This window comes from Typha angustifolia, chromosome 14 (genome assembly GCF_048772165.1).
Source record: "Typha angustifolia cultivar Huaian chromosome 14, ASM4877216v1, whole genome shotgun sequence".
NCBI lineage: Eukaryota > Viridiplantae > Streptophyta > Magnoliopsida > Poales > Typhaceae > Typha > Typha angustifolia.
The window spans coordinates 621,021-632,577 of NC_133252.1; the positions used below are offsets into that span (position 1 = coordinate 621,021).

General features: G+C 38.4%; 3 protein-coding genes across 4 annotated transcripts; all 3 read left to right on the top strand.

Annotated features, from left to right (window-relative positions):
* The first annotated feature begins 505 nt into the window (after positions 1 to 505).
* LOC140776801 (uncharacterized) lies at positions 506 to 1,312 on the top strand. The gene is made up of 3 exons (XM_073120659.1): positions 506 to 684; positions 778 to 883; positions 1,003 to 1,312. The coding sequence occupies exons 1-3, from the start codon at positions 592 to 594 to the stop codon at positions 1,125 to 1,127; spliced, it is 324 nt and encodes a 107-aa protein (XP_072976760.1). The 5' UTR covers positions 506 to 591; the 3' UTR covers positions 1,128 to 1,312.
* Positions 1,313 to 1,521: 209 nt separating this feature from the next.
* Positions 1,522 to 4,760, top strand: LOC140776800 (protein SLOW GREEN 1, chloroplastic-like). 2 transcript variants are annotated; one of them, XM_073120658.1, is made up of 2 exons: positions 1,522 to 2,589; positions 2,811 to 3,207. In XM_073120658.1, exon 1 carries the CDS (start codon positions 1,617 to 1,619, stop codon positions 2,550 to 2,552), a length of 936 nt encoding a protein of 311 aa, XP_072976759.1. In that variant the 5' UTR covers positions 1,522 to 1,616; the 3' UTR covers positions 2,553 to 2,589; positions 2,811 to 3,207. The 2 variants fall into 2 exon arrangements, with proteins under 2 accessions (XP_072976759.1, XP_072976757.1); XM_073120656.1 differs by lacking the exon at positions 2,811 to 3,207 and adding an exon at positions 4,564 to 4,760 and having other exon boundaries at positions 1,524 to 2,589.
* A 551-nt stretch (positions 4,761 to 5,311) lies between these two features.
* On the top strand, positions 5,312 to 9,478 carry LOC140775925 (uncharacterized). The gene is made up of 10 exons (XM_073119422.1): positions 5,312 to 5,610; positions 5,695 to 5,790; positions 6,327 to 6,411; positions 6,593 to 6,714; positions 6,828 to 6,852; positions 6,938 to 7,021; positions 7,117 to 7,146; positions 7,241 to 7,346; positions 7,440 to 7,511; positions 9,231 to 9,478. The coding sequence occupies exons 1-9, from the start codon at positions 5,521 to 5,523 to the stop codon at positions 7,501 to 7,503; spliced, it is 702 nt and encodes a 233-aa protein (XP_072975523.1). The 5' UTR covers positions 5,312 to 5,520; the 3' UTR covers positions 7,504 to 7,511; positions 9,231 to 9,478.
* Positions 9,479 to 11,557: the final 2,079 nt, after the last annotated feature.

Below are 11,557 nucleotides of genomic sequence, written 5' to 3' on the forward strand. Positions count from 1 at the left end.
GTATTTTATTAATTTATATTTTAATAAAATACATATATCTTTAGAGCGGCAAAAGAACAACTATAATGCTACAGCGAATAGCGAGTTGACGCGACCGAGTGTGGCGAGGAAGAAAGAGACAAGGAGGTGGGCGCGATGGGAACGGTGCGATGGATGCAAGTGAGAGCGGCGAGTGCGATAGAGTGAGGAAGGTAGGTGAGGAGGAGGAGGAGGAGATGACAGAGTGGATAACAAAGGAAGAGACAACCGGCAAAAAGATCGGGACTCCACCGTCGACGGAGGGACAGAGGAGGAGAGGAGAGGAGAGGAGAGGAGAGAGACGGTCCTCCCAAGCTGTATACTTCGACAGAAGAAATCACGCCGTTGGATGGAGTCCGATCCGACGTGGCACAACCTGATTCGCTGTCGGTACCAGGTGTCACGTGAAGGCTTGAGGTACCTGTCCTATAAAAGTTAAACGTTTGACACGTAGATCGTCCATCCAATTTTAAAATTCGATAGCCGACCCCTTCGTATCACCTCCTCCAATGATCTCCTCCGTCCCACGTGATCTCCTGACCTCTATCTCCATTGCCACTCTAGAGTCTATAGATGTATAAATATGCAACCCCTCCTTCACACAACCTTCCCAAATCCCAAATGGCAGTCGGCGACAACAACTCCCCAGCTTCCTACATCCACCTGGTAATAGAGAAGATCTCGATCCGCAAAGGTTTTCAATTTAGTCCTCTGTGTTTTAATTATTTTGCTCAAGATGGGGTTAATTGATCTTATCAGGTGCAACACCTGATTGAGAAGTGTCTACTGTTTGGGATGGGCATGGAGGAGTGCATGGAAGCGTTATCGAAGCATGCAAACGTGAAGCCAGTCATCACCTCCACTGGTTGGTGTCTTTTAGATTCTCTCTCTCTCACCTTTATTTTCTCTTTTTTTTTTTTCAAAAAAGAAAATATATATAGTTTGATCTTCGGAGATTAATCAAATGGTGTTTTTTTGGTGTAGTCTGGAAGGAGTTGGAGAAGGAGAACAAGGAGTTCTTTGAGACGTATGGAAGGCAGAGAGAGAGAGGAGTGGGTGTAAATGCTGAGACTTTGGCTGCGAGTTTGGGCTGTAATTTTAAGTTATAGTTAGATTTTGGTTAGATAGTAGTAGCTTTTATTAGTATTATTTTTCGTTTTAGTCCCCTCGTTTTCTGGATTTATAGGGGTAGGAATAAAAGATAGGCGGGATTGTTGTTATCCGCCAAGGTGTACAGCTTCCTCTCCGGTGAACAACGGGATGAATTTTTGGTTCATTATGAATTATTCTCTTATTTTCTCTTTTATATATATATATATATATATATATATATATATATATATAATTACAGAGGCAAGAAATGGATAACAAAAGGTGTTAAATTTTGATAATTTTGACTTTATATGAGCCAATAAATAAAAGTTTCAGGAGGTATTTGTAATTTTGATAAATCACGAGGGATAAAACGTAAAATGCGTTTTCTTTACCGTATATGCACAGTAGTATAAGCTCTACAGTACGATTGCAGTATTAGCTCCGTCTCCTCCGTCTTCTTCACCAATCTCTCGTGAGCTCCAAATCCGCCTCTGGAAACTCCAATGAACTCCTCCTCTTTCTCCTCGCTCCACCCAACCGCACTATTCTCCTTCTCCACCCACTCCAAACCCCACTATTCCATCTCTCTCAAACCCTTCTCCCCAAGACTTCGCGCCTCCTATAACTCTCCTAAACCCTCCCCCAAAACCCTACCCCCTCTCCCCTCCCTCCTCAAACCCATTGCCATCACCGCCGCCGCGGCCGCCGCACTCCTCGTCGCCCGCTTCTCCAACCCATCCCCCGCGACTGCCGCTGTCTCATTTCCTCCCACCACCGTCTCTTCGTTCGATCCCAAAACGATAATCGATGACAGCACGTCGCTCCGGACCCTTATGGAGGCCAGGATCAAGGCCGGTATGCTCCCGGAGGCGATCGCCATCGTCGACCGCCTCATCGCGCTCGAGCCCGACGAAAAGGAGCTACCTTTACTCAGATCCCTCCTCCAGATCCAAAACGGCGAAGAGGAAGCCGCGAAATTAGGGTTTGAACGGCTCCTGGAGAAGGATCCGTTACTCGTTGAGGCATATCACGGCCTCATCATGGCCGCCTCCGAGAGCCCCGCGGAGTTGGATCACATTGCGAAGAGGATCGAGGGTGCCATGGAATTGTGCAGGAAGGAGAAGCGCAAGGAGGATTTGAGGGATTTTAAGCTGTTGGTCGCTCAGATTAGGGTTGTGGAGGGGAGGTACGAGGAGTCGCTAAAGATTTACACAGAGTTGGTGAAGGAGGACCCCAAGGATTTCCGGCCTTACCTTTGTCAGGGGATCATATATAGTCTGATGAAGAAGAAGGATGAGGCGGAGAAGCAGTTCGAGAAATACCGAGGGCTTGTTCCGAAGGACCATCCGCATGCACAGGATTTTGATGATGGCATGATTGCGATGAAGGTGTTCGGACAAATCGAGGAAAACAGAAGGCATGGTGCCTTGAAGAATTGAACGACGAATGGCTTGGCAAAGGGAGGCAATTCAACAGGTAGGCTGAGTTTTGTTTGGGCAATTATAAATTTATAGTAAGTAGTATCTCTGTTCTTATTCATTACATTTCAAACGTTGAGTAATTTCCAGTTACATTTCTTACTTTAGATCATTTAGAAGTAATATGATCAGTATGGAATTCTTAGGATGAACAACTCTTTGTCCTTGCAAGATCAGAAGTCCATGTTGTATAAATTCCATTTTATTTTGTACTTGTAGTGGTGGAGAACCTCAAATGCATGGAAATGGAAGTGTTCATATGGCAGCCTGATTGTTCAATGTAATTTCCAATAATGGGCTTGCATATGCCAATTCTTTATGGCTTTATGCAGTAGGGACTTAATTGTGTTAATATTCTTTACCAATTCATGGTTGCTTAAATTAACATGGAGCCTATGGTTGTAGCAGCCATAATTCTAAGTGAATGTTTTATGAATCAACTATCATGTAAATGTTTCATGGACTTACCCTCTCTAGTTATCTTTTACTTGGTTATATTTGTTACATGTGGGAGTTAAAAGAATATCAGTGAAATATAGATAAGAACTTGAATAGGTGCCTGGTTTGTAGAGCTGCCATGAGCTGTTTGACACTCCAAGCCAGCCTATATTAGTAACACTTCTTTGTTAATACAAAACTTTTTATTTTTATATGGATCAACTTGACATAGAATTAGGAGATGAATTGATTGTTTAACGGTGGTTTGGTGAGTTAAAAAATTGAATTTACATCAAGTTGCATTTCTTAAGTAATGTCAAGAAGTGTCACACTTCTTGAATTTGTGTGGTGCATATTAACACAGTTCCCCAAAACTGGTTTCTCTCTAATAGCTCAGAATAAATGAATGTCTATTAAGATACCAAGGCTTCTTATTCCACAACAATAAAACACTTTTCTGAACTCTTAATAATAATTGACAGAATTGTGTTAGTGTAATTGACCACATCTATGTATTGCTCTGTGGCATTTGATTCTCAGTTAAGAAAAAATCTAGTTTAGTTATTCTCATTGCATAGTTGTAGGTATAATGCCTGCTGATAAGTATTTAATGCATATTTTAAGGTATGAAATTATAAGTTTGTAGATACAAAATAATAAATCCTGCCATTTGGTCTTATTAAAGGTAGAAATAGTAAAGTCGTTGGGCCTAAACTCATTTTAAATAAAGAGAAAAACTAGTGTAGCCTACTTTCCTGCTCAAACTAAAATTTTAACTCAAATTTAATCATAGTTTTGGAATGAAATAGATGGGTGGTAGGAGGGATGAGGGAATTTTTGACATGTCATGTGAAACAATTTTAGTCAAATAAAGAATAAAATTGTAATTGAATTTATGTATATAATAAGATTCAAATCAACTGCTACTGTGTTTCTAATCTGATTGAGGGATAATCTTATGGTCGATTACAAATCTAGAGTAGTGTTCCTTAATTTAGATTAAGGAATCCCTTAACCAGCAACCAAACAAGGGCCTAAGGCCCCTTTGCAAGTGTTATGAGATTGAGGAACTGACTCTCTTATTGTCTGAGATGGCTTTGGCATAGACAGATTGAATGCTGACTGAAATGCAGAAAAGCCTCCTAATACTAGATCCTGAAATATTTTTTTTGACAAGATGTTCTAATTGGCCACTACTTGTAATTTGTACTGATGAGTACTAGATAACATTTGGTCCAGTGGAATTTGAATGCTGTTAAGGGTTGTGAAACTAGAGAGGATATGAGGAGTCCTAATTGGCCACTGCTTGTAACTTTTTTGTTTGTTTGTTTGAGTAGATTGGGGATAAGAACTGGTGCGAATGTGGGAATTAGTCTTCCTCATGTGCCAACTCAATACTTTTCAACCAGTTTTATCAGTAGTTTTACTTATTTTTCTTTTGCTTACTTCTTTGATAATCTTCATTGACTTTATCTTCAGCCTTGGACAATGGATTAATCATGCAATCTGACAATTGATTCCATCTACTGTACAGATAACAATGGGCGGCTCGCGGCAATTCCTCTGGGAGGTTGGAGCTTTTGCCTCGACTTTTTCGCTTTCTGGAATGATAAACTTTTTATGATTGGAGAATCTAAAGTGAATGCAAAGAGATCTGTATAGTTACGTTACCAATAAATAGCTCTTTTGTGGACCAAGGTGTTATTTATTGCAAAGGTTATTTCAGCAGTATCATTCAGAAATCAATCGTGTAGCTTTCTGGAACTCCTGGCCTACTCTATGTTGGTTGATTTTGTTTGAATTTGGCCATAAATGTTGACAGGGTTAAACCTTCGCCACTAAGCTCTTCCCAAAGAAACTGTCTTGAAATTGGACCAAGAGACGAAGACTAGTAAAGATAAGATATTCATCTTAGTGACGTGAACTACTCTTTTAATTTACTCTTCCAATCTTGGTTGCTCCCTAAAAAGAGATACAAAGCAACACGCAAAAGTTACATTGTAAAGTCTCAGAGCGTATTATATTAATCCATTTTTTTAATGTATTTTATCCATATAATTCAGCGACGACGCCGCCAGCCAGAAACAGCTTAACACGCTGACCGTTGACTCGTTCGAAGACATTGTCGTATACTCGGCGATAATATTTCAAATTTCAAATTTCATTTTTTAAATTCGTATCCACTGAAAAGATATTTGTAAATCCAAAACTAGTGTGTACGGTCGAGCCAACTACTGCTGTATTAAATCCTCGGCCAATCGAGACGCGCTTTTGCGAGTCTCCAGAATGCTAAATATGCGCGAACTCTGTCGAAGACTAAAAGTCTTCTCTTCCATTTTCCGTGAGTTATTTGCATTTGAAAAAGATTTGGAGCTCTTCGTTACGGGATTGGTCGCCTCTCCTTCCCCCAAAAGTTCCAAATCGCCGCCAGATCTAAAAATTTGAAGCCAATCGGGGGGAGAGAGAGAGAGAGAGAGAGGGAGGGAGGGAGATGGCGAATTGGGAGCTCAAGAACTGCTGCGATCATGACCAGAAGGTGTTTATCGCTACGGTCGGGGTCTTCACCGTCGTCATCCTCGCCGTGAGTCCTAATTCAAGGTTGCACCTCCTCGAGATTTAGATCGGGATTTATAATTGCAGTCCTGTTACTTGTAATTAATTGTAGTTGTGGAGGACAGTGCTGCTCACGCCGTTCAAGCTCATCACGGTGTTCCTGCACGAGACGAGCCATGCTCTTGCTTGCAAGCTAACGTGCGGCGACGTAAGTTTGCTCTATTCCTAATAGTGTTCGTTGATCGAATCTTGATTCGTTTTATGTGTTTAGGCAATGCTCGTAGCGAACTTGTGGTTCTAAAATCTTTAAAATTTGAGAAATTTGTGCTTTTCTAATTCTGAAATACGTACTTGGAAATGAGGCGACGAGTCCAAGGTGATGCAGTGTTGGCTTTCTCTACTAGTTTTGCTTTTATAACGAGGTGGATTACTTGAATTTGAAGCACTGAGCAGAGTAGCGGGATATAGAGGTGGAAAATGCAAGACCTGGAGGCTTTACGAATCCCTTGTGCAGTATATATGTATAAGATGGAATAAAGTTATAGATTTTGCTAATTGAATATGTGGTGTTAAGCAGCTAAAGAGAGTTTTATAAGATTATGCCTTCCCTTGGAATAATGCATTCATGAAAATTTTCTAGTCAATTCCCTCGAGCTTGTTTCATGCATTATTATGTGATTAGGAATAGAAAAGTCTATTGTTATGTGTCTCTTGACTGAATAGTATCCTTATCATCCTATGCAGGTGGAGGGTATGCAGGTTCATGCCGATGAGGGTGGTGTTACACAAACCCGCGGTGGCATCTACTGGATTATTTTGCCAGCTGGATGTAATGCATTTTATTCCTTCACCTGTTCTTTTTGTACCATTTCTATTTCCTTATGCTTTGAAGCTCTCAAAATTTAATCCATGGAACCTCTTAAATCCGTTACTCATCGTTTACATGACTTTACTTGGTTCTTGGCTCTTCTAATGAACTGTCATCTATACTTTTACTGTTTAACATACAGATCTAGGATCATCATTTTGGGGAATGGTATTTATACTTTCCTCCACTAATCTTCTCACCACAAGGATTGCAGCTGGTTGCTTTATACTTGCATTGCTTGTAGTCCTTTTTGTTGCTAAAAATGTAAGTATCGCCTTTTCAAAATTTTTAACTTAGGATCGACGTATTCTTCCGTCTGCATTTATTGAACTATCATTTTCTTTCTGTCTGTCTGCAAAATGATATTGGCTGTGCAGTGGTTGCTTCGTGGACTTTGTATAGGTATGTATAATCATCAGTTTACTTTGTTCAAAATCCACAAACGGGCATTTGCAGGAAAAAAGCTTATTGTAGTTTGTTTGTGTAGGCTTTATCATATTTCTGGCCATTGTTTGGCTACTGCAAGAAACTACGAAGGTCCACGTTCTTCGATACATCATCTTGTTCATAGGTGCGAACTGCTCCATGTTTTCTCTTGCTCATTGGAAATTAATGTTTGTGACTTGGAAACTAACTGGAAAATGGTAATTGTAATTGCAACTGCAGGTGTGATGAACAGTTTATTTTCAGTTTACGGTAAGGATGATCTTTCATGTATTACTCAATTGCTATTAAATAACTAATATAGAAGACAGATAGCCTGAGTATCAGTCTTTAACTTATTCTGCAGATATCTATGATGATCTGATATCTCGAAGAGTTCACTCAAGTGATGCTGAGAAATTTGCTGAAATATGTCCTTGCCCTTGTAACGGTGTTGGATGGGGCGTTATATGGTCAGATATCTTCTTTAAAGTCACTCTCACTTGTTTATCAGCTGTTATATTTGGGTAACCTTTCTCAGTAATTATTGCTAAACTCTTTTGCAGGGGAATGATCTCTTTTATTTTTCTGTGTGGATCCATTTACCTTGGATTGGTCATTTTGTCTTAACTCTTGAGGTACTTACTGCCTACTCATTATTCCCATGACATAATTTTCTTTTTTAATTCTGATTCATATTTTCATTCTGAATGTGCTAGGTAAGGATCTAACAACTTGTTCTTTTGACATGAAAGTTCAGCCCTTTGAGATTGGTTAAAGCTTGTGTTTTGGTAGTTTGCCTGCTTTCTACTATATATTAGCAATAGCAAAAAGTTTCACTTAAAAATATGAAGGAACAAACATAATAAAACATTGAAATGAATTAGAACATATGTATTCTACATAAATGTCACAACCAACAAATTCTCAACAAATATTTAAGAATTAAGATGGAGCATATTTATGGGCCTCAGACATTCTTAAGCGTGTGGATACTGCTAATCTTAAACATCAGTAGATCACTTTGCTGCTTCTGTTTGATTTCTTATATTTTCCAGAGAAATATTCTTTTTAAAGACTATAATATGTCAATGCATAAGGACAGATGACACAGTAGATAGTGCTGTAACTTAGGATGTAGGTCAAGTGCTTGATTCTGTTGCCTGTGTTGCCTAATTAATATCTGTATCCAAATGCTATTGGCATACCTGACTGCAATTAATATTTGGGCTGGTTTTCTGTGTTAAAAGTTTAAAATGTTAAGTCTTGCTTCTTTTGAGTTTAGGAACTCCTCTTTAACTAGTTTAGAAACTCATAAATTGGTTCAGTAACTAAATATCTTTTTATCTTTTTCACATCTAATTAAATTTACTTTAAAAAAAAATCAAGACTAAAAAATAAATTTAACTAATCGAGTTCGGAGCTTAGTCTCAAATCAAATAAAGCCTCATCGTACTTGCAAATTCCCTAGCTTTGTTCACAGTACATGTTGAACAATTCCAAACTCCCTATGTTGTCCTCTGGAGATTCAGCAAGTGCAGTTGTCAGATACTCAGATGTTGTTGTTGCCAGGCAAAGACCATTTCTATTCATCTTTGGCTGAATCCAGTGGTGAAATCTTGTAGAATCTTGCTGCCCTTACAAGCGATTATCACTGGGCATGTCCCACATGCTCAAGTATGCTACTCCATATTAGGGCCTTCTGCTGTTCCTTTTTCTTCCATTTTTTTTCCCACTCACATGGTTTTTGTAGGTGGACTGTAGGTGCCACAGAATCTCTATCAGATTCATCGGTAGTCAACAAATTAAAATTTCAAATAAAGAGGAAGAAAAACCATGCTATTGTGACAGGAAATTTTGGTCTTTAATCTTCCAGTGGCAATTCATACAGATCAACAGTTAACAAACCTTAATGCTGCTTTGAAAGAAACTCATGTTGAACTCCAAATGCTTACTAGAATCTTTAGAGAGTGTTCTTTTATTCTCAACTTAATCTGTTTCTTGATGTGAATGACCTGAGGATTACCTCTTCTATGGTTATCAGTAGCATCCTCACAGTATATAGTTGTACTTTCTTCCTCTTCTGAGTGTTCGGCTTCTGTGATCTATCATTGGTTGGAGCTTTTGGCTGTTGATGTAAGCCTGATGAGCATATTTGTCTCCTCCAACGTGCCATACTGTACTTTAGAAGACTCGTTCACAATTCTAAAAGTGATTCTGATGCATTAATGACTGCCTTGAGTATTCTGCAATAATTTTACTTTCTGTGCTTTTTCAGAACCTTGTTTCTGATCATTTCCTAACTTGAATGAGTTGAACCATCTTATATTAACCTTCTTGCCTGATCTTATGCTCAGGTGTGCAAGCTTGCAGAGATTCCCATTCACTACCGGAGATTCAGGTGCTTAATTTTTTTTTAACAGTCTCCCGTTGTTCATCAAATTGAATTGATTTCTGTTAGCATTCGTGAACCATTGTACATCATTCATGTAACAACAAATTCTGATTTCTGCTTGTACCTACACTCTTCTCTGCTTGACTTGAATGTCTCCAGACGATCTATGTTACTGATCATATATACCAATTAATTTCTCATTCTTTCTTATTGCTTGACGAGGCCATCTCTTTTCTTTCATTACTTCAACCATTTGAAGCTTCTGATCTTGTTTAAATATGTTGTTCTCCCTAGCTCCTGATGCATTTTAATCTATCTAGTAACTGCCATATAAGGTGGTGCTATGGAAAATTCTCTCTTTTTAATATTGTCAAAGAGCAGAGTTGGAATTAACATAGACTAATATTTTCTGTGAGGAACATCTAGATGAACATATTAACTACTAAATATATTGTTTACAGTTAAAATCAGGTTCTAGGCAGTTTGTGCCAAAAGAGTTTTCTATGTTCGGATGGAGAAAATAAGATTAAAAAAAAAAGACGATAAGAGAAGGAAAATAAAATATTTTTTTCTCATCTTTCAAAATATTTGAGAGAAAATTTATTTGTTTCTCTCCCTTCCTCATGTGTTTAAATTTCCATCCAAATGAGCGAAATTCTTTTACCTCTTATCTTATTTCTCTCTTCTGTGCTCTCCTACCTATTTGACCCATATTTGTTCCAATGTCCAATTTTGACCTTTCCTCCTTTACTTTAGTCGAATAATCTTTTGGCAGTAACTTTGGATCACAGGGTCAAACTTTATGACATCTCAATTAATACCTAGGTAACCTTATGACATAAAATCATAAAATATCTCTCCCTATCCGAAAGACCAACGGTACAAAATGTACTCTACCATAAGTACTCTTGTCTCGTAGTAAGTAGGTCATGTGCCCTACGGTGGGGGGTGGGGGGTGGGGGGGGTCAAACTCATACCCCCCCCACCCCAACCCACCATTTTATGAGGAAAGACTACTTCTTTCTCCACCCTACTAATCCGCAAATTTCACCTAATCCTATGTTCTAATTAGTCGCAAAATCAGCGTGTTGCCTTGTCTTGATTGATTCTTCCTTCTATTCCATCACACGACCGAACCATTAGGATTTATTAATTAGCATCTCCAGTTAACTAAACGATGGCCAATCTGTCACCCTTAAATGGGCCATTTTATAGTCCACCAACAACTCACCTATTTCCATGTGCCTTCTCTAAATTTCTTATAAAAGTATATCTTATTAATATATCAGTTATTTATCAAACAAAACTTAATCAACTCATTGTATATATATATATATATATATATATAATGTAACAAACGAGGAAGGGCCAAAAAGACGTGGACCTCGGATACCGTATCATAAAGTTGGGTTAATTTCGAGGAGTATATAGGGACAACGTACCGTGTTGCTGGGGTTTCCCCTCGTCTCATGTCGCTTTGTCCCTTCTCGAGGACTGGGACCATTCACATTAACCATGGCATGTTTGCTTAGGTATAAAACTTTTCCCATTTCCTAGATATATATATATATATATATATAGCTTCTTCTCTTTTTTTCCTTTCTTCTAATTCAAGAGTTACTATTCATATTGCAAATTAGAAAAAGTTTCTTCATCTCAGTGGCTTAGCTTCCAAGTATAGGCGGCTATTTTTATTAATTTAATATCTAGCCTACTCTCTCTCTCTCTCTCAATCTAGTCCTTTGTCATTTGAATAAGCTTAGTAGATGGTAAATAGAGGTGATTAGGAGTTGACAAAAAAAGGATTAATCTACTCTGGGTGGTAAGAACAAACCAAAAGTTAAGTCCAGCACAAGTCCGACTTTACCTACCAAAAGAAATGTTTTACCAAACAAAGTTAGATTCCTAGTTGAGTGATGAATTTGTCCTCTTGTCTAAATTATATCTCACGCAAGATTCTCTCACCCAGTAAAGTCATTGCCAAACATTTTTCACCAAACTGTAGTTATTAATAAGATATTAAATTTATCAGCAGTATCATCTTCTTATATGAACCCGTTGACCTAAACAGCGGTTTATACGTGACAATGAAAAAAAATTAAGACAACCATTTAGTTAGTTGAATCGATCAATAATATCTCATCGGAAAAATGAGGTATTAGAATGGAGCATGGATTCAACTACCAGTAGTACCTATATAACTCTCGATCACCTCCATGAATGCGAAGCGCATCCATTCCTATCCACATGCATATAGGTATGGATGGATGCATGCATGCATGTATGTAT